The 23,684-nt window shown below is 39.8% G+C and overlaps 1 protein-coding gene across 1 annotated transcript; it reads right to left on the minus strand.

The window, feature by feature from the left end:
* Nucleotides 1–116: 116 nt before the first annotated feature.
* Nucleotides 117–23,338, minus strand: si:dkey-122a22.2 (uncharacterized). The gene is made up of 11 exons (XM_053326995.1): nt 23,207–23,338; nt 22,451–22,613; nt 22,181–22,252; nt 21,981–22,057; nt 21,205–21,305; nt 18,377–18,493; nt 16,037–16,111; nt 5,197–5,335; nt 2,142–2,224; nt 1,933–2,029; nt 117–1,816 (listed from the first exon to the last, which is right to left on the minus strand). Exons 1-11 carry the CDS (start codon nt 23,264–23,266, stop codon nt 1,649–1,651), a joined length of 1,152 nt encoding a protein of 383 aa, XP_053182970.1. The 5' UTR covers nt 23,267–23,338; the 3' UTR covers nt 117–1,648.
* Nucleotides 23,339–23,684: the final 346 nt, after the last annotated feature.

Genomic DNA, 23,684 nt, shown 5'->3' on the forward strand with positions numbered 1-23,684 from the left:
TGGACAATCAAGAGAAGCTTCTTCTTTCATCGTTTTAAGACTTAAAAATGCAAAACCATTGGTTAAAAAAGAAAAAGAAAAGAAAAATGAATCAAGAATAATATTGGTGCCACTTTCACATTAATTTATTTTACAATCAGTATTAATAGGAGTAGTGATCTTAATTTAAATTCAAATGAAATTTATATCAGAGTTGTTTGTAATGTTATTGTATAGTCATTCTTGTGTAGCACACATATTGTTTACACTGTAATGTAGGCTCAATGAAACAATAGACAATACAAAAATGAGATGCATTTTAGACACAAAAATAGCTACTGAGGCACTTGTGTATTCTTATTTGCTGTACCAGTTTCTGTATATGCCCACAATGTAGGTTGCAGATTGCTACTAATGACTTGTTAGCCTTAAAAATCACCATTTGACGGTGATAACCAGGCACAACCCTGCATCTCACATTTTGGCATATACACATGGCTTTGCATACATATGTGGCTGTTTGTCCCTGTCTCTTTTCTTCAACTCAGATGTGGATGTTTTCATGAGGATGGCAGCATTCTTGTATAGTACTCGTATTTCTGTTTGATGATACACTTTGTTCTCCCTTTTTGAAATTTGCTCTCAATGCAATACTTTGTAAATGAGGGAACATTACTGAAAGCAGTATTATGAAATGGGGACTGTGCATATAATTATTTGTAACCCCTTTGGGAAAAAAAGAAGTTGTACAAGAATTAAGTTTATTGCTGATGAACAAGATGGGTGGGAGGTCAGTGGGGAAACTGATGTAAAATTATCATTCCAATGTCCTGATTATGGGAGAAAATATTTCTTAAAACGTTGTTGCTATGCATGTATATGGATGGAATTAAATTCCAGATCTGTTGGAAATTTTTATTTTGATGTGGTGTCATAATTAAACTTAAATCCTCAGGATAAACTATTGCTGTCTGGTATTTCTTTCACATTTACTGTATAAAAGCAACTCACATTTGCCACACATAAGAAAATGATGGTTCAAAATACACACAAAAGTACACAAATTCATTCATAAAAATTATGAAGACTCATCTGTGTGCAATTTATAAAATGAAAACTAAACAAAATGTAGAGGTCTATGTCTCTTTGTGGTGCAACTCAATTATATTCAAGTAATAAATGGCTGAGGCTGATGTAACAGAGACAGAGGAACCCAATGTACTGTACCTTTCCCTATGGCTATAACATTGCAGAATATTAAGACAGAGCTCCACAAGATAAAAAAAATATCAGGTTGAGCAGTGACGTGTGTGGCCTTTACACTGATAAGAAGTAATGTATTAATTTTTGGCACTGGCCAACCAGGTAAAGAGACTGAAATAACGACGTGGAAGATAAGATTTTCTGAATCTTAAGACAAAGCAAATATTTCATCACACTGAACACCCTCCAGTTATCTTCAATTAAAAAGCTTCTGATGCAGCAGAGCCGTGCAAAAATATGTTCAAAAATTGACTCCATGATGAACCTCACCAGACTTGGAGACAATCTCTACATATTGCTGCAGGAAATGCTAAACAAGATAAGTGGAATATTTTATTGAATATTTAAAACATATTCAACTATCGCTCAGCCCAGGTCTGCTGTGTAGTTACATTTTAGCCATGTGTCACTCTCTCAGCTGTTTGGTTTGCCGTTGGTTGACTAGCTTTCTCAGGTGCTGGCTGATGGCAGATGGCTTCTTGTAGATCATTCGCCGGTCTGCTCCTTTTATGTGAATGTGATTGGCTGACGGGTAGGACTCCTCTAGAAACTTCTTTTGAAGCTTAGATACCATCTGGTGCAGGGAAAAGATCATTTATGGCAGGTTTTAAACGCCCGTTACAACAATATTGTCACGGGAGACTTAATAATGCATCACAGAGTTGTGCAGCTTCAGTACAACATGCTCACTTGGTTTAGGTGATCTGGTATTTCCTGGTCAAAGGAATCCCCGGTGATCACGCTCACTGATGTCCGGCTGGAGAGGGGCTTAAATTTCGTGATGTCCCTTTAAAAAACAACAGAAAGATATATAATACATACATATAATATTTCAGTGGGTTTTTTTTTACTTTCACTGCAGAAAATAGTGAAAAAAGTATTTCTTAAGTATGTCATACCTTACTTGAGATGCACTTTCATTCAGAAAGTAATGCTCATCCACAGCACTACTCTGGTGGGCAGGGTTACTGAGTAGGTATTTCTATAATAGAGATGTCAGAAAATGTAAATTAGTTATAAAATCTTACAGGGACAATTCAACACTGTGAATATGATGATGTCCTACAGGCATAAAAAAAACAACTATATAGCCTCATACAAAAATAATCCAACCAAATCACCACTAGAAGTATGTGGTGGTGTATCTATCTAAAGAGACTCTGCCCTCTGCCTCTATTTTCTTATTTTCTTCTAATATTTGCTGTGTTTGAGACATTTGGGCAGTGGCTGTGTAACCCCCCCAGCCAATATCAACAAGCAGGGTGTGAGGTCAGGACTCTCTGTCTCTCTCCTCTGCTCTGCTCTTTGCCTCTGTGTCATTGATATATAAAGAGCTGCAGGCCTATGGAGAGTTTGTCTGCTTGACATACTATCCACACTCTGTTGTGTCTAGATTCCACAGTGCTATATTCAAGCTCATAAGTTTAAATAGTGGCCCCACATCTCTGCTCTAACATTATAACTGTAAAGCTAGTTGTTTGTGTAAGATTAAGCTTTTCTGTCCACCTGAGGCGCAAAATGCTGAAGTTTGAATGTCAGGTTGTGGCTGTAAACATCGCTCCAGTGGTCACTTCCTCCTGCACACTTTAGTAGCACTGTATTCAGCCTCATATAATGAAACTAGTTTTCTCCCAAATATGTTTATATCTTAAAGTATTTACTAGTATTATAATTTAGTGTCTGCTTTTCCCCTATCACTAGCTTAACAAGGTAGGCAGTGTGTTTTGGGGTGTTTTAGGACCGTCCTTGAAGGCACCACTACAGAGAATCAGAGGTGGAGACTAGAAATCCAAGCTGAAAGTACCCACCCCCCCACCCCCCCCGCCCCCCCAACCCTGAACATGTCACATGACAGTGCTGGTGCCCGAAGAACAACAGATTTGGCAGTTGCACCCCAGAGAACATTAACAACTTTCATTGCTTTTCACACTATACCCCTAATTCAGATAGCTAGAGATAAAGTTGAAAATGAGTGGGAGTGGTCCTTTAAAGTATCATTGATCATCATCACACTGCACAAATGATAGTATTCTCACACTCTGATTGATTCACAGAGACTACTAAAAAGTCTGTCATTGCCAATACAGAAGCAACTTTGTGATTTCATCCAATATTTACAATTTCCATAATAATTTGTGGAAAAATGGAAAAGCTCATTCAGTGGAGCAGCTCCGAGCAGAATACTGATATCGCATCTGAAATCTTGTTTCTCTGATTGTCCAGCTCTGGGCGGGTGAAGTTCACCGGGTGGACCAGAACAGATGTGAATTCTTAAATTAAGCAGAATTCCCCCTCTAACCATATCCATCACCCAAATGTGATGAAACCAGATAGCTTTGGTGCCGTTAACATGGCAGCAAACAATTCTGCTCCAGTTCAATTAAGCAGTGGTTACAGAACATGCCCTTGAGAAATGGACTGCATGCTCTATTGAGTTCGGCGAGCTTGTGTATATATATGTGTGTGTGTGTGTGTGTGTGTGTGTGTGTGCGTGTGTGCGTGTGTGCGTGTACGTTATAACCTTCACTAGCCTGTCTACAAAACCTTTCTCTGTCCTTGGAGAATTCGAGCACAATGATGTCCTTATCTCCTTGGCAACAACTGTAATACTTGAAAAGCTGAAATAGGTCCCTCATCACTACTGCCATCAAATTGTGGGTGGCTGGCAGCAGAGAACAAGGAGCCTTAACGAACTGCTCACATTCATCCTAGAATAGGCGTCATCGCATCATACAGACAGCTGCACACAAATAAACATTTTTTAAAATGATGCTGAGCAGATATTACAAATACTGCTGATGTTCACAGAGGACCACTTTAATGTAAGTTGCTTCTCTACACAAAAAATAAAAGAATTTGAAGTTGGATTGAATGGTTTAAATACAATAAATAGCCACTAAATGAGCTTTTCTGCTATAATCTCTCTGTGTCTACGTCCCTGACGCACCCTACATGAGTGTTTGAGGCTTGTTTTGCTGCTAAAATAAGGTGTCAGTCTATAGAGAGCATTTCCCCATGTTACCAAAGATATTGGTTGTTGTTCATCACCAGAATCCATTACTTCTCTTCTGCCTGAGATGTTTTCCACAGCAAATAAAAATGACTACAGGACTTCATGACAGGCTGAAGTGTCACCGCTGTATATGTTTTTTTGTTTTTTTTCCTGTACCAGATTCACAGCAGATCCTACTATGGACAAGCGGGAAATAACCCCCCCCGCCCCCCTCTCTCTCTCTATATAAAAACCTCATCTGCCATACACGGCAGAAAAAAAAAGATTGTACTACATATTAACAGCCAACAGCCTTTTCTTTCCTTTGCAAAGTGTATGACCTGTCAAAAAGGCTGACTTTACAATACAGCAGGCGTCAGGAAGACACACTGCATTTGTGGTGGTGTCATGTCAGCTCCAGGAACGGGTTCAGTTCTCATTTATTTCAAAATGACGTCTGGTGTCATATCATGCCAAATTCACGGTCTCTGACGATATGAAAACAAACGCTCCTGCAATCATCATCCACTCGTATCTCTTGCTGAGGAGGGAGCGTGATTATTCTCGCACTAGCACCACCCTGTGGCTGTAGAGGAAGGATGGGAGTATATTTGAAATCCTTGAAAAATATCACCTTTCCTTTATTTTATTTTTTTTAATTTAGGTTAAATTACAAACCTAAAAACATCCCAAAAAACATCTGAACAGACAAAACTTCATCCTCAGACTATATGACTTCAAACATATAAGGCATGTTAGCACCTTTCCACATAAATCACTTCTCATATTCATCCATAAATCACCTCTGACTCTGCTATGTCATTTTCAGCATGATATCCCTACATCTTTTTCTTTTCATTTTGAACAATCAATGTCATACCCCTTAGGGAATTCTCCATTGTAGAGTCTGTGTGTGTGTGTGTGTGTGTGTGTGTGTGTGTGTGTGTGTGCATGAGCCTGACCTGGCGCTGGATGACCTCCTCTGAGACATTTTCGCCTTTGATAGTTGGTTCAATGGCCCCCATGATGATGAGCATGCGGCTCAGCCCGGTAGCTGCAGAGAACTGCTTGGCCTGAAGCGACGGCAACATCTTCCCATACCTGAACAAACACAAACGCACCCACAAAGGTTTAGCAGGAAATCTCCATCATTTTTTTAAAGCTGCATTAATTGATTATTTTGGTTGTTTTAGTAATCTGGGGGTTTTTTTTGTCTTTTAATCTCTTTTTTTAACCTTGTTTTAGTCTCACTTTTATTAAACTTTATCCCTTTTATTTGACATTACTTTTGTATTTTTTTACATCTATTTTACCCTAGTTTTTTGCTTTAAATTTTAAAGCTTTTTCTATTATTTTTTTAATGTATTTTTTGTTCTTTATTTGTGTTCCTTAATCCTTTTTGTTCCTTTTCTTTCTGTTGTCACTTGTTCTGTCTTATTGTCATATTGTGAAGCACTTTGAAATACATTAACCTGTACCAAGTTGCTATATAAATAAAGTTTGATTGATTAATTGACTGATTGAACATAAACAGATCATCATTGTGAAAAGTTTTAATGACTGAAGTTATCCACAGCAGATGCATCATTAACATTCATTTCTGTCCACCTGATGAATGTTAGTCTAATATTCACTCTCCTGTATTTTGGACTCTACGAAGTCTTCACATGTTAGCTTGGTAATATTTTTCAGTTGCCAGTCACTAATATTCATTAGGTGCTGGGAAAGCAGCCTTCAGTTAGTTAATCAGCACTTTTTGAACTGAAAACGGCCACCTGCTGATGCTGGAAGTGAAGTTGATAAGAGTTTGTGGGCCATAAAACCAAAACAATGGGCTAAAAGAGGCCAAAAACACACTGGTGCTGAGGGAGGTGTTGGTTCACCACTTTCTATCCCTTTAAAATTACACATAGTCATTTAAACTTTAGTAAATATATACAAATTAGGATTAGAATATGGATTACTGCAGCTTTAAATTGTAACCATCAGTGCAACACAGAGTTTCTATCACTTGTTTTCCATTAATGTTAAAAGTACAAGAATGACATCCAAAACAGCAAGTTAATGATCAAGTTAGTCTTGATTAGTGCTGCCCAACAACATTATAAAGTTCTAATGGCTTCACTTCAACAACAAGAGTGATTTTATGATGAAAGTAACAGTGAAACAACCAAAGTCATACATGAATAGTTACCTTCCTCTGGTTCTTTTTTAACCTAAAATCTAAAACTTTCTCTTCAAAAACATTTGCCTGGGGAATGAGAAACACTCTTTTTTTGGCAGATGAGAGAAGAAGAGCTCTGCGATTTTGTAACTCAGGAGGCCCAATCGGTCTCGGCTCACTGGTGCTCTGAATTGGCTGGTCTCAGCCTGTGGAGCCCAATCAATAGTGCCGTGCGCTTGCTGCCGCCATCCCTGTGCCGCGCGGTGCAGCCTGCCCCTACATGCTGCCAACACATTGTAGATCATCCCCCGAGCACCAGGAGACACTCGTCCCTGTCTCAGTCTTATAACTGAACTGGGCCACACTTTATAGTACTGTAGCCCCCAAGTTTTATCATTTTATTGTGCTATGTGTGATCCTACAGTAGATTTCACTACTGAAAAAAAACACATTAAACTCCATTAGCTTATACAACAGCATTTACATTCAGCTGCAGTCTATCCTGAGGTGAGCACAGAGGTACACATGCAGCTTACTAAGCCTGCAATCAATGATTTACTGTCAGTTATTTTCGTGATGAATTCACTATCTATAGCATTGGAATATTTGAATTTTGAGAAGATTAATTTCAAGTTGTGTAATGTCTAAATATTGGTTTAAAGGGTTTTCAAATTCAAGAGCCTGCTATTCAAAAGAAACATATTCAAGTTGTTCAACCTTGAATGATCTTTTTTTTTTAAGTATAAAAAAAGTCAAGTTGTTTCAGATTGGAGCGGTGAAATTCAGATATTCAACATGAAAAATTCAAATTTGAACTTGAAAAAGCCATCCAGTGTGTGAAGTGAATCCATAAGACATCTGTCCCATCAGGTTATCTTCTCTCAGTAACAAGATCCAAGAAATCCAAGTTCAGGTGAACACTGGAGACATCAGATATCAAACCAAAAATAAAATCCAAGTTGTAGCACTGCAAAATGTGGAATAACTTCGGAGGTTTAAATTGATTCAAATTCAAATCAATGATGCTCAGATTAAAATATTTAAATGCTAGAAAATCTGTTGTACTTAAAATTCAATATTATTTAGAAAAAGGTTAAAAGTCTTGATTAGATTAATTACTATGGCCTGTTTTTGCTTCCATAGCCCAAAATAAAGATATAGAAGAGTGAAAAAGATTTCCAAGAGTCAAATGATGTCTTCAAATGACTTCTTTTGTTTGGATATCAGTCCACAACTAAATATTATATGCTATTTACATTCATATAAGATAAAAGCATATTTGAGAGGATCTTGTATTTTTCCTTTATAAATGATTTAAATAATTAATCAGTTGTCAAAAGTCAAATCATTTTCTGTCTATCAATGAATCAACTAAATCCTTTCAGCATTAAAGCCAACCAATACTTGAGTTGTAACAGTATCTTTATGCCAGCAGTACACGCCACAGTGAACTGCAATTTACAACAGGCAGGTACTGCTTCACTGCCATTATACTCCTCATATCAAGTCGGCATCATAAACATGCACTTTTCATGTGTAAAATAACCTATTTTCACCTGTTGTTGATAGAACGTGTCGCTAACCAAAGATCTGTAGCTCAACATATGGAGCTCAGAGCGTGTCAGCATTGATTGGTCAGATAAGGCTGATAGAGGCAGCACAGAATGGTTGTTCCACCGTTACAAATGGCTGTGTAGAGATAGCATATTATCTGTTATATTCATGGTACAGCAAACAGTCACTACAGGTCAATAATGGATATAGAGGCAGAGGAGGGGGAGAGAAACAAGTTGACTATTCTAATTTTCAGTCTTTCAAATGCAGAGAAAACATTTCAAATCAGACCTCTGGAGAGTGACACTTTGACATTTTCATCTTCCTTGCCACAGTTTTCCTCCCTGAAGTCATTCTGGCACCACAATTTAGAACTGACTCTTCGACCTGGCTCTTATGGGACTTCTCAGTCTCTGCACATTTTCCACCTGTCACCCTTTTCTTACCCCTTGATTCCAAAAATAAAAGGGAAAAAAAAACTCTTCTCTTCCTATCAGGCCTCCCCTAGTTCAAATCTGGTCAAATCATTCCTGAGTCTGGCATTGAACATTATTTCAAGGATTCTCCAGCCACCTGTCCTATTCCCTCCTTCTTCTTTTTTTTCCATTTTTAATTCTGCCCCGGAGTGAGGATTATGCGAAGCAAGGCATGCGTGTCAAAGGGAAATTTAGTGGGTAAAGACAGCCAAGATTGGCGGGATGAATTAAACAGATAACGGGAGGAGACGAAGTGGGGGAACCATGTAGAGCAAAACGCCTCACCGATGTTGGTCATTTCAGAGGGGCTCTTTTTTTTTTCTCCCCACAGGAGCGAGGAGGCAATATCTAAATTAATAAAGTGATGAAATGAGTTTGTGCCGTGGACTTTCTGCTGTTTGACTTTCCCATCTGGATTAGTGCAGGCTGAATGGACGCTCTGTTACTTTTGTTACAACTGCGCAATTCACTGTCGGAATTTGGCCCTGTAGTGATAAGGCTCCCCCTCCCTCCCTCCTCCTCCTCATTACCATCTCATTTCATATGCAGGGCCTCTGTTACCTGAGAGCCTGCTCACACACAAAACACGAACTATTACACGAGCTTCTGCCAACTATTACAATGAGCAGAGAACATTTAAACATGGACTATTACATGAGGCTCAACTAACTATTAGGCCTGAAAGAACATTTTTTGAAAAAGCGGTTAGTGCAAAGGCTTCTAGAGACTATCGCTGATGAATGGAATATAGACGTGGACAGGTACATGATGAGGCCTTTAACTCTTTTAGAGAAAGGACAACATGAGCAGATTTGTGATGGCTTGTTAGAATCAATATTCATTACAGCTAAATGTGACTTCAGTATGACAAGGATGGAGCATTAAACCCCTAATTTATAACATTTAATACCTTAATACCTAGGTACTTAGTACTATTTAATCAAGTCTACTACAAATTTATGGCCTTACCATCAGGAGCAATTTGGGGTTCACTGTCTTACTAAAGGACACTTCTGCATGTGAGCAGAAGGAGTCGGGCATTGAACTACCAAGCCTCTTCTATACCAGCTAAGCCACAAGTCTCAAACAGATTCACACAGTAAATATATTCATGGTAGCAGACTATAAAAAAGTCAATTCAAGTGTTGCAATCAGTGTGAGAGACTAAAACATCTGACCTTTCTAAAAAAGAGACTCAACCAGGCAATTAACACTACCTTTAGTTACTGTATGGAGTGCCATGCTTGGATTCAAGGCACAAAGTCCTGCATCTGTGCTACCTTTACGTCAATGACCACAGTAGAAATAAGTCTTGGACTTTGTGTTATTCTTAAAATCTGTGTATTTTATTTTATTTGACCTCCTTCTCATAATGTCAAATAAACTTAAACTGTACTTTACCATCTACCTTTTCTAAAATACTGTTCACATATCGGGAGACACTGTTTTATGTTAATCTGATTTAGGACACAGAACTATAGGTCATGTGGTATTTTTGAAAAAACATTTTCATTTGAAAAGGTAAAAAATATGACTCTGCCAGAAACTTTGTCTAATAAAAACAGTAAAATCTACTTGTTTATATTTTCACCCTATGAGGACATTTTATCATTTTATGTCAACAAGAGGCTGTAAAATAGTGTTTAGAGAGTAAAACAGGCCAAAGACTGCACTACTACTATTCACTGATAAAGTAAATACATTTCAGTTACATTTTCTATAATTATCAGATCATTATTTGATATGAACTACCCTGATTTTGCTTTCCTGAATACTGGAGGACAATCGAAAAGTGTATTCTAACTCATAATTACTGTTCATTCCTTTTCAGGACCATATCTGCTTTATTATGAGCCTGATAATTGGACTTAATTACTATTTAGTTTAACTTCTTTCATTCACTGTTTGATTCACTGAAGAAATCCAGGATGTGAGCTCTGGGGATCGACTACTTTATCACATTGTACACAGTCAAACAATAAATCAAACCGTAAATATAATCACAACTTTGAGCCTAGAATATATTTCATTTTGATCAGGGAATAAACAACACTTCTAAATATTTCATAAACTGCTCAAATACAAGACAAATACAAATTAAAATCTTTTACTCACAGGTGTAATACCCACAATGAACACAAGGTGTCATTCTTGCACCACAGCCGACCCCACACCAGTCGAGCATCCCTTGCCTGCTCTCAGCCTTTCCTCCTTGCATCAATACTATAGATTACACCGAGGTAAATACACAGGGGCCGCGGCAGCCCTGCTTCATTAGTGGAGTGTAACAGCAATAGTTATGCTTACAGTGGTTCTAATTACAATTAATTGGCATTCCTGACTCGTCTGGGAGTCTCCGGACGGTCAGGGGCGGGGAGGCAGCTGAGTCAGGCGGAGACTGAGGGAGGAGGCCGATACACAGGGAGCCATTACAGAACCATGGTGTGAAGTATAATGAATTACACACTAGCTGGAGCCTACACAGTCAGATTCAGCACAACATACTATAGACAGACTGTATACAGTAATGTATGTATGTATATACTGTTTGTGGATGGTAACAATGTTGGTATTAGCTCACATGCTCAGTCTATACCAAGCTTTCTATCACTTAAAATTGTATAAAGCATACAGTAGCAGTCAAAGGTTTGGACATCGAAAGTTTTGACTGGCACATATATAATTTTTTACATTTTAAACATATTATTTACTTGATTGTTAATTTTTTAACCAAATTTGGTGTGTAAAAGTTGACAGGCATAAACAACCCGAATGTTAATCAGTTAAAGTAATCATTAGTATCTGCGTCATGCATTTGACAGGCTGCATCATCTCCTACTGCTTCCTTTTTCCTCCCTGTTGTCGCAACTTTTTCCTTCTGTTTCTCTCTCTCTCTCTCTCTCTCTCTCCATTTCTCCCTCCCTCCATCAGCCCATGGCCAGGTGATTGCTGCCAATCTCCGCAGAGGATCCCCTAGAGGGGTTTAGAGGAGGGCTGTGCTCCAGTGGGTTATTGAACGCAGCTCACAGTATAAGCCAATGGGCTCCGAGGGGGGAGACTGGATATGTCATCACTGACTGCTACTGTTTACCAATGAAGGCAGAGGAGACAGATAGAGAAAGAGAGAGAGAGAGCGCTCAGCCATTACATAACGCCTCTCAAGGTGTTAAATTAATGACTGTAACGTCCAAGTATAATTGAAATGTTCAAATGTCTCAACAATGGAAGGCACGGTAATGAGGAGGAGGAGAAGAGAGGAGACTAGACTAGAGGAGAGGAGAGGAGAGGAGAGGAGAAGAGGAGAGGAGACTGTGTCGTGCCTGTAAATCTATCTGCTAACAAAGTGCGGTGTGTGGAAGGATAGACACCCTCTTCTTGTTCCTCATATTAAACCCCCGGTCTGGCTTATAAATCAAACCAAATGCAGCAGTTGTGAGACTCTGAAGGGTCGTCAGTCAAAGTGACAGTCATACGCTGGCCGTCAAACAGAGCATGCTCCAGGTGAGTCACAGAACGTCTCCTACACACTGCGGCAAGCTGAATAACACATATGTTACTGAATAGGTGTGTGTGTGTACATACAGTACGTGCTAGTGGAAATGTTTGTGTCATCCTGACCCTGTGTGTGTGTGTGTTTGTGTGTTCGGTTGCCATACCGAGCGTATTGATGACAGGGAAGGATGATGAATGGGACAGGAAGTGTTGTTTTCATTTTGGGACACGTAACTCAATCACGCTTCCATCCAGGCCTGCCGCCACAGCTGTTAGGCCCACACTGAGAGACACTGAGAGACTCATCACCTGACACACTCCTCCAGCAGCCACTTCCATGCCAAAATGGTAAGCCAAAAAACAATATACTGTGGATTTCTATACAGCTGCATATCAGAAAACAGACCTGGACCACAGACTTTGTGACTTAGCATCAAATTATCATCTAACACTTCAAAGCAGTGAGATACATACTAAAGGGATGAGGATGCTTTCAAGTTGGTGTTGTGAGAACAGAGTTGCACTAAACAGAGTAATGATAGATTCATGTGGTAAAAGTTTGCCCAACAATCAGCATCCCCCACCTCACCCCTCCAGTTACCATCCACCTTTCCCCATCTGTCATCTTTCTACTGTCAATCCCACATTGCATTGCAGCCCAATTTGAAAGCTTCCACCACCGACGGGACAAAACAACAGCGCCGACTGACTCAAACCCCTGGCTCTTGTCCTGAATGCGATGTGTGCAGACGTACGCCGGGGCTTGTGTGCTAATCTCTGATGCTGAGACCTTGCCGCTTGTTTTCTCATCAGGAAGCATTATCTGTGCGCCTGCGAGGAAATGAGACACGTGCTGCGACTTCTGTGGAGGAAAATCCCAAATAGGAACGCTGACCCCATACTACAAGTGTGCACAAGCTCAAATGTACACACACACACACACACACACACACATTCACGTGCACGGAAATACATCTCTCGGGAGATGGTGCCGATTCGTTTTGTAGGATGTAACAGAACTAATTTTGGGAGTGAGCCTCTGTTAATGAGCAGGTCTTTGATGTGTAAATCCTCCAGTCCCAGTGCAAAGCTGATACGGTCTCCCTGCAATCCTGCTCAGGTGCAGCCCCGCTCCCTTCTGCATTACTTATCTTGTGTACCAAATACTGTTAGACCTCCGACAGCTAATAAACCCATATCTGAAGAAGAAACACACACCTACGTGCAATCTCGTTGAACAAAAGACAGAGGGAAAGAAAGGGAGGAGAGCAAGTTGAGGGATGCCAATAGCACAAGGAGAAGCTGTGATGTGTAGAGCTGTGCCGCAGTTCTTATATCTTTCCTACTGTATATCCTCGTCCCTGTTTCTATTTTTACTCCCCCATGGAAATCAAGACGGCGGTGATGATAAAATTGTTTTTTTACGGAGTAAATGTAAGTCTTTGGTTCATTTGGTTTCTCCACTTCTTCACGACACAGTAATTGGATTGTGGCTGCACTGTCATGTACTCAGTGAAATGAATGCCTATTAATCAGGAGGATAATTGGACACATACCCCTGATAAATGGCGCTGCTCCACTTTGAGTCACGTACAAATTAGGCCATTTTCAGGGATCCGTTTTTCTTATCAGGCTCGACTCGTGCTTATATAACCTGCGAGCTAATATTGGTGGACGGAGCCGCAGATGCATTAAGTCGTGTAGTCATGGTCAAAATGAGATTATTTGATTTTTACCATCTCTTTTCTGTCCTATCTCAGCACTTACTAACTCCTCTTTAAGGATTCCAGATGACAGATAGTACTACTTTATAACAGAAATTCTGCTCCTATAAAAGTACTCATTGTCTTGGAAGTTTTGTTTTAAAACGCTGAATCAAAGTCAAACAAAGTGAAAATAGATTGCTGCAAAGTGATACTGCATTCATTATGATTATTAAAGTACAAAATATATGCCGGCATAAGTATTCAACTCTTTTAATAGCTTTTAGTAGTCACATAATTAATTAAATGGGGGACCAACTTTTCAACTGACTGCAGTATAAGTATACCTGCACCTCTGAGTCAGCATTATGGCAAAACCTCTAAAATGAAGACAGAGGAACCCTCCGAGCAACTCCATGAAAAAGTGATTGAAAAGCCAAGGGGGTGGATATAAGAATATTTCTAAGTCACTGAACATTCCTTAGAGTACAGTTAAAGCAGTCATTAAAAAATGAAGGGAGTGTGGCACAGCTATTAAACTTGCCGAGAGCAGGTTGCCCTGAAAAACTGAGGGAGCGTGCAAGAAGGAGGCTAGCGAGGGAGTCCACCGAGAGACCTGTGACAAAACTGAAGGAGTCCTGAGTATTCAGAGACTGTGCTTAAAACAGAAGCAGTTACCTGGGTGAGAGTGGAAATTAGGTTTTTTTTAAGAAAAAGACATCACAGCCACAGTTAATCAGAATGTACAAGGAAGACTCTGATGACCCTTATGAAAAAAGAACATGTGAAATTCAATCTTTCATACATGCCGAATATTTCACATGTGAAATGTCCAAAAAGCACATGCACCCCTGAAAGTTTCACGTTAAAGCACATGCATTTTTTTCGGAACTGAGCTTTTTAGCCATCAGACTACACAGCACATCATCATGAACACAGAAGCATCCCCGTTGTGAAGCACGGTGAGAACAGCTTCATGCTGTGAGGAAGCTTCTCTGCTGCAGGCCTTGCAAAGCTTGTAAGGGTCAAATGAATGCAGCAAAACACAGTGAGATTCAGGAGGAAAACCTGATGCAGTCTGCAACAAGGGCGTGACTTGAAAGACATGAGGGAGATTTGATTTCCAATAAGACAGAGCTAGTCAGAGCCTCAGCCCAGTTAAGAAAGTATGACTGGGGGGAAAATTTGCAGTGAGCAGATGTGCTTAGCTGAGAAACACCGTTCCACATAAACTAAGGTGCATCTACTAAAAACTGACTTTGATAGGATTCTTGTGCAAGCCTGTAAATTGCATGCTATATTTGAAACTAATTTAAATAACTTTGTAGAGATCTGCTTTCACTGTGACACCTAAGAGTATTTTCTTTTATTGTTCAGCATAAAAAAGTCACATTAAATCTACTTTGATTCCATTTTATACAACAATAAAAACACAAAATCTTGCATAGGCACTGTACTATTGGATTTTCAGTGAGGAAAAATAACCCTTTTGATCTGCTCAGTCAGTGACAAAAACATACTAGAGATGCACTCCAGAGATTTGTTTATCATGTAGTTGTCTCTGCTAGGCTGTCAGTTACATCTAACAGCTTAGCGAGGTTTGCTAAATTATATAACTGATTAATTATAGTCTGTTCAGTAGTGAAATACCTTTTAATGATTGCACATGACATGCTATACTTGTAAACAATCTGAGATACTGTTAGTGTTGCATAATTGACACTTTCCTCCCCCAGACTCCCTTATCATTAATAACAGCCCGTAACCCACCCCCCCTCCCCTTATATGATAATTATTGCATAATGAGATATATGTGTTGAAAATGACTACCACTTGACATATATCTTGCCTGGAGGATTAAAGCTGTGTTATTACACTGTCTGTCAGTCAGTCCCGACCACAGCCACAACCCTCGCTCTCCCCTCATCTGTTTCATGCTTAAAGTGTGCGATCGGCTAATGAGTTTCTTTGGCCTCCAATTAATCATGTTAATGAGCCCCACCCAGTAAAGATAATCAACTATTCTTACTGTAAAAAGCCAATAAAGGAGAAGAGTTCTGAGCTTGACTAGAGAAACATGCAGGCCTCTACGCCTCCTCTCTCCTCAACCTAATCCTCTTTTCTTCATGCATTTCCCTTTTTTCCTTGCTTCTCCTCTTCCCTGCCACTCTCTCACTTTTTTATCTTGCTTCTCTCTGCCCTTTAGAGCTGCTTATCGTCCTCTTTGCTCCTTTCCGCGCTGTGCCCCTTCCTCTTTTCTCAATCTTCTTTTCCCCGCATCCCTCCCATAGTTGCTGCTTCTTCAACATCTCTCCATCTTCTCTCCTTCTTCCCTTTTATCCTCTGCTGCTTCCTCTCACCCCCCCCCCCTTTTCTATCAATCCTACGCCTCTGAATCCTGCAACAAACTCACCAGTATTCCTTCCACTGGTCCTCCTCAAAAATGTCCTCTGGGATGGGATCAATCAGCACGAGGTCCGACACTTGCCTGAGGACAAGAAGAGGACACACACGCACACGCACACACACACACACACATACACTCTTAGACAAGGTAAGACTCATTGACTACCCTTGTCCACTTTACCCTTCCAGGCCGGGTCGTAATGAGTGTGAGATGGATGATGTTATCCCGTCTGTCTTTCCGTAGATTTTCCCACCACCCCCACAGACAGATGACCACAAGTACACCAGATCCAGGGGCAATATTTCCATTTGGAGAGGTGTCATCCACTCACAACTACTTAATTTTCCTCCCTTAACGGCAGCAACATTGTGCCTGATTAAATACTAAATCTTTCATTCCTGGTATGAGCTACTTGTCACATTAATCACTGTGTTGTCTGTGAGATGGCTGAGTTATGGGAGATGATGGGAATGGACACTGGAAATATATTTTGTATAAGAGAGTGTACGAGGGCCAGCAAGGGCAAATGTGCTGCAACTTAATGAAACAAATGGAAACAGAGAAAAACATGAGCAAATCAAGATGACAGCTTCATCCATATGATGGCACATGCGCATCATTTAGCAAACGCGTTGCAAATACCACAACACAAGTGTTTTCAGGGGACACTTAAGAGTGATGCACATGTTAATAATAACGTAGCGTAACATTGATAGAATACAAAGGTTGCCTCTTTCCTACTGTAGTAAGGCAGACAATAAGCTACAACATCATTTCCAGCAAAACCAGCTGTCTTTCAAAAATGTGTCCAGCTGGAAGGATGGCTCTTTTAATGAAAATAAGGTTGCAGCTTGTTGTCTAACTTACACCTTACCTTACAGTAGGAAAGAGGCCTTGTATGCCTTTTAACAAACTCTAGCATGTTCATCACTCTTAAGTGTCTACTGGGTACACTTCTGTTTCAGTAGAGTCTTAGTTATACAGGCAGTATTTATGTATATGTTATCCTTTATTTTAATTTAAGTTTAATACATGCAGACGTGGGTTTAATGTTCTGCTCTAATGTTCATCACTCTTAAGTGCCTTCAGAAAACATTTCCGTTGTCGTTTCTGTAATGTGTTGTAGGATTTGTAGCGCATTTTCTAAATGTTGCACATGTGTTGATGATAAAGATGCTTTCTTAATTTGCATGTGTTTTCTAAAGTGGCATCATGTTTGCCCTCATCAGCCCCATAGGCTTGAGATTAAGAGAGACTGAATATGTGCTATAAAGCCATTTTTAAATGAGCAACTTTTTATATGTTATCAAAGATTTATTAGACACAAAGAACCAAAACCAACACTTAGTTGATCCAACAAACAAATATTGTCTGCGTAGTCAAAGCCTTATTCCTCTGTGCTATAGAGCTCTATAAACTATTAAACTAAACACATCAATGAGCCACACTGTTGCACTGGGTAACACAGCACTGTAGTATTTAAAATCCACATTCCTTGCTGACAGCAAAAATACATTTTTAAAGTTCATCTGCAGCCAATACGAGGTGTCCAACATTTTCTTTTGTGTTTCCTTTAACAATGTTTCCTTGTTGAGCTACGGTGGAAGGATAGTAACACAAAGAAGGAATTTTGATAACTTTGAAAGATGCCTTGCACTTCATGTGTGCAGGAAGCAGAAGCAATAAATTGTGCTCATCATGTGGGAAATAATGAAAAAGGGAGAGGAATATATATTGGCAAAATTATTCATTCACATCTTGGTGACTGGAACATATAAAAAGGAACATAAAAAAAACACTAACGCTATTTAGACAGTGAGAATCCTTATTTTACATTTCTAGAAGTGTCAAGATGTCAGACATCATAAAATCGGAAATGTTTATTAAATCATTTCAAAAGTTTGTATGTATCAAATCATCTTAAAGTCTTTCTAAATTCTCTCAAGCCATAATGAAATGCCATTGATTTGAACTGATTACTTGCCTGTTTGTGAGTATATTCAAACAGTGCTGTAGCTGAATATACACCATATACCTTTTAACCCTTTTCTTTCAACAGGAACAAATGGGACAGATAGAGATAGACGTGGTAGTAAAGTTAGAATCTGTTGAGAGACTGACTAACATGTTTAATGGCAAAAACAAATAACACCAGTCTTCTCCTTTTACTTACTTTATCTGACTACTATTGCTTGGTGTTGTTGTTCTGTATGTCACTCTCCAAATTACTAATGTTGGATTGTATCAGCAATTTTATTTTGTCACCTGTGAATGATCTTAGACTAACTACTGCATCTTATATCATATATCATCATTATCATTATCAACTATTTATATAGAACTTACACGTCGTGAATGTGGCTGTAGAACCTGCTGTTGAGCGCGCCGAGCTCAGAGCCGACCAGGATGAAGGGCTTGGCTATCCCGGCAGCCTGCAGGAGTCGGTGCAGATCGTCCACCATCCTGGAAGACAACACAGCTCATCTGTCTCTGCGCTAAACCAGGACACGCTGCAAACTAGGCCAGGAGGTTGATGTATTCAAGCTAGTTTGGCCTAGGAACACTAACATGAAAGATGAATACGACAGGCCGTCATTAATCTCGTTAATCTCTGATCCGCTCGTTAAGAGGTTTATTGGGAACTCACTGGAGGGTCGTTATGAAGACGCAGAAATGGGAGGGGGAAAAATTAGACCCTAAAATTACGATGAAGAATGTTACCAACTGGATGAAAGTTAAGGTCAGCTGTATTTTTAGTTTTGTATTTAATCTCCTTCCAGACGTGGCACCAAAATAAACAGCACCACTGAAATCCCAATGACAGCATGAAGGAGGGAGGGGGGGACTGCTGGCTTCTTTCCATAGCAAAGTACAAAAAAACAATCACCAGCAAACTTATATAATCAGGAGGAGCATCATCATTATATGAGATGCAGCAGCTCCTCTCTGAGAGCCATCTGCTGCTGTCCTGGTTCCGTTGTGCTAATAAATCAAACCTTAGGGGCTTCCACACTGAAATGAAGAGATTTCACAGGACTCACAGGGTTAAGGTTCGGCAGTCATCAAACTACCTGAGATATTGAATTCTGTGAAATTGATTGCTTGCATCTCAGATGGGCAGCCACCTACTTTTGTGGGCCAGATGCCAAGGTAAACTAGACTGCTGACTGCCTGCGAATCACGTCTGCTCATCCCTTAGGCAGATTTAAGGCTCGACAAACGCGTTACGATGTCAAAGAGAGGAAGATTACAGCCCAATCCGACAGCAGTAGGTGACAGGACAGGGGCTGTGGTGTGGTGTGTTCAGCAGAGGCAGGCAGTACATGAGGCGCCCACTCACACATCAGTGTCTGCTGATGGTACATTTAAGAGATCCAACCAGCCAGAGAGAGGATTATGAAGTCTAAAGATTATTTATTGCACATAAAACATAACTGAGTGGAAACTCACACTGTCAGTTACATTATATGAGGTGATTGGGCAATTTATCAAACTTGGTCAACATTAAATTAATCTGCAATAATTGTTTCACTGATCTATGAGACAAAAAGACAGAGTCTACAGTCATGCTAACAGCTCTGTGAGGCTGTACAGCAGTGCTCTGCGCTAAATATCAATATCGGCGTGCTAACACGCTAACAATGACAATGCTAATATGCTGATGGTTACCTGGTATAATTAGATAATTTTCATAATTAGTTATTTTTCACCATGGATGTACTATAAGAGCTGGATCGCTCAACTGGCTGCTCAGCCATTAGCCAGTTTTTCCTAGTGGTCACTCATGGTATTGCAGCAAAAAAGGGCTTGCAGCCAAAAAAGCCCCATATATCACCATTTCAAAAGGGACGTCTGTGAAACTGTTGACAAGACACCTAAAGCGGTCACCAAAGTAACTACGATTCATCCTGAGGGGGACATGAATGTTTGTACCTAATTTCCAGTCAATACATCACATTCGTTTTTTGAGCCACAACATCAACCTTACGGTGGTGCTACAGGAAAAGCCAGGAGATCACCAAAATCTGTAAGATTAATCCTCTGGGGACAATGAATGTTTTTACCAAATTCCATGGCAACACATCCAATCATTGTTGAGATATTTCAGTCTAGGTGGTGTGTTGGACTGACCAACTGATGAGCCGCATGGTTAGTGTGGCTAAAAAGACCTTTGACAATCTCAAATGTTTTTTTCTTTTGATTTTGGACTGTTGGTTGGAGGAAACAAGTCATTTGACTACATCATTAACATTGGGGAATTGGGGGACGCGCAAGTGGTCGAGTGGTTAGAGCACATGCCATATACGCAGCCGACCCCGGTTCGAATCCCGATCGGCGGTCCTTTGCTGCATGTCACCCCCCCCGTCTTGTTTCCTGTCTGTCTACTGCTTAATAAAAGGTGTCTATGCCAACAAAATCTTAAAAAAAACAAAAAACATTGGGGAATTGTGATGGATATTTTTAAAAATATTTTCTGACATTGTTAAGACGAAACGATTAATCAGTCAGTCAAAAAAAACTTAGTTACAGCCCTAGACAGAACTACCCTTTGGATTGTTAAACTCAAGTATCCACCGTTAAAAATAACTGCCATAGATGCTGAATAGACATTAGGTCATATGTGACCTTCATCAGTGGCGCCTGTTGATGATTAGAAGGAATATGACTGGCTATAGCTCCTCCTACACAAACTCCTGGCTTATCTCCAAATCATTTTTCCTCCTAATATCTTGAGAGTATCCTGAAACTGACAAACAAGCTTAGGTCAACAAGCTTATTAATGCAGAAATTAAACAAAGATGCCTTGTGAAGAGATGCTGTTTGATAGATCCTGACCTGTGTCACCTGCAGAATGATCCACTGTAGATTCTGGCATCCCACAATGAGCAGAAATCAGACACAGATACTACGTCTACTAAACATTTGGCCTGAATTCCACAAACTCAGCAACAATGAGAAAATGAGACAGATGGCCCTGCAGGTGTAAATCAGCCCACTCGCTCATTCAGAAAACACTTCATGGCAGTATAAAAAGAGACAATTTGAACCGACACAGACATCATGTTTACAATGTAGACTTTGTGTACAACAGCGTGCATGACTAACAAAAGTGTTACCCAACATTCTGTGTGCCACAAGCAGTCGGGATAAGTGCCAACAAGCAGGGTGCTCACCGTCCAGTCGTTGACATCCCCCAAACTTTCTCAGTTCCTGTGCTTTCATTCTGCATCATCCGCTTGCTGAAGCCCAGTCCCATTCTGTCATATGTGCAAACCTGAACAGTGTGACAAACAGGGACACCACAGGTTTACAGGGTTTTCTTTAAATAAACACCATGCTCTAAATACACATGAGATGCTCCCAATAAGTCTTTAGCTTTTTCCTATCCTGGATAATCATTTTAAAAAGTGTGACAGCCATGTAACTCTGATTCCCCTTAAAAAGACATAGATGCAAGTGAAAACAATGCAGTGTAGGTTTGTGTTTGTAACTGCGGTGGTGATTTAGTAGTTTGGATGGATCTAGGCCCATCCCCAATAAGCCTGTGACCTCATTCAGGTCACATTTCAGACAAACAACATGGGGCAGGCTGTCAGGCCAGACTCTGTGCTGTGCTGAGTCCTTGCTGAGCAGAGACGATGTGGCAGGGACTGTCCCTAAATGCCCCTGACACACACACACACACACACACACACACACACACACACACACACACACACACACACACACACACACACACACACAAAGTAATAGATGCTTCCACAGAAAGTTAACCACAGTGGACTTCACTCTTCAATGGAAAAAACCTATGTCTCTCACCCTCAGCCTAGGTCATTTACGACGCATCTAACATTTCAGATATGTTTCAGCTGTGTTGGGCTCACTCATTTAACACAGAAATACAAGACATCTATTCAATTCCATACATGTAATTGTGTCATTTCCTCACCTTAGTTATTGTAGCAACACTCTCTTGGACATGTATCCAAATGTCTGAAGATGTTCCCGTTGGTGCATCTAATATAACTAAAGATAAACAGATTGGTTAGCCACAAATGAGTCAAACATACAGGATTATGTGACAGAAAATGTAGAAGCTTTTTTTAAACACGTATGTTAAATTCATAGAATGGAGGATGTTTTTATTACCAACTGGTTTTCCTTGCCCTTTACACAAAAGATGCATCTTTTGACCCAAGCCAACATCAACAATCTGGCCATCTGGATGTAAGAGGGAACAGACCAGAGACAAAGATTAAACTTCACAGAAGAAGTCTCATTTGGCTTTGACAACATCATAGAAAAAACCTGCCGATAGCCTCCTAATAGCCGCAGTTTAATTAACACATCTGTTTTACAGGTTTGGCAAAAATTAAACTCAAAATGAGCAATGACTTTGTTAGACTTAAATATGAGAACCTTTGGGCAAGAGCATCTGTCCTTCTCTCTGCAGTGATGCATAGTTGAGGAATGGAGGGATGATGATGATTAAAAGCAAACACTTTCCAATGTTCAGGAGTACAGTGCTGTAAGAGAGTGTGCTTTTCACTTCTGCTTTCCTGTGCAGTCCTTGACCTGCATCCTGGTTCATGCAGAGAAGAAAGTATAGGGACATAGTAACTTTGAGTTAGCATCCCACTGTTAGAAAACATACTTTAATCTACATATTTAAACATACAGTATATCTATAAAATGACACCTGTGGGACCCTAATTGCATGCCCTGACATATATAATCATTGCATTATATTCAATATAATATATTCATTCGAGTGGGAAAAGCCAGTATTAGGCAAACTACTGGCAAATATGGGCAATGAATGGTCATGGATGTATGCCGAATTACAGAACCATTGTTACTAATGCTTCACAATAAAATATAAGTCATTCTAGATGTAAATAAGCTATAAAAAAGTACACAAATATTAAAATTCAATTCTTGTTTATGGAGTCTGGCTCCATTTTCTTCGTACAAAATTTCCTCTTCCAATTAAGAGACAATATAGTATTATTAGACCAATGTGAAAACAGCAGCACACATTCGTTAATATACTTTGAACGAAGACAAGTAAAGAGGTCAGTGTTTCTAATGTTAGCTGGTAAACATCAGCTATCACATGGAAGTTAGCAATCTACAGTTAGCTACAATCAGTGACTATTGATAACGACGCGTTACCTTTCTATCCGTATTGACAGGCTCACTGCTTGGTGCTGGAGCTTCGTTTCTTCTCCGCATTTTGCAAAAATGGGTATTTCAAATATCTAATACCGCCTGAACAAACTGCTCTCAAACTGTGCTGAATGAATGAACCTGCCTAGTTACTTCCTTGTTACTTGAGGTACAGAAGCCGATAAGGGACAAATGTATCAGGTCAACGCGTTGCTTTGAAGCAGCACCCTACTTCTCCTGCTCTGCTTTAAATTCTACATTTCAGCTACTGTTGACATTGTCAAGAAGGTGATAATTCTACTTTATGTGTATTATTGAGGTCATAGTGGGTGATGGTGGCGTATAGGGTGTATTATATTGAATGGTGTTCAACATACAGGAGAGGGGGAAAATATTTGGAACACCATTCACTATAATTCACCTAGGTACACCACCACCACTTAGTATGACTTAGTATAGTAAACATAAAGTAGAATTATCACAT

The sequence above is a fragment of the Scomber japonicus genome, chromosome 10, assembly GCF_027409825.1.
Source record: "Scomber japonicus isolate fScoJap1 chromosome 10, fScoJap1.pri, whole genome shotgun sequence".
Taxonomy (NCBI): Eukaryota; Metazoa; Chordata; class Actinopteri; order Scombriformes; family Scombridae; genus Scomber; species Scomber japonicus.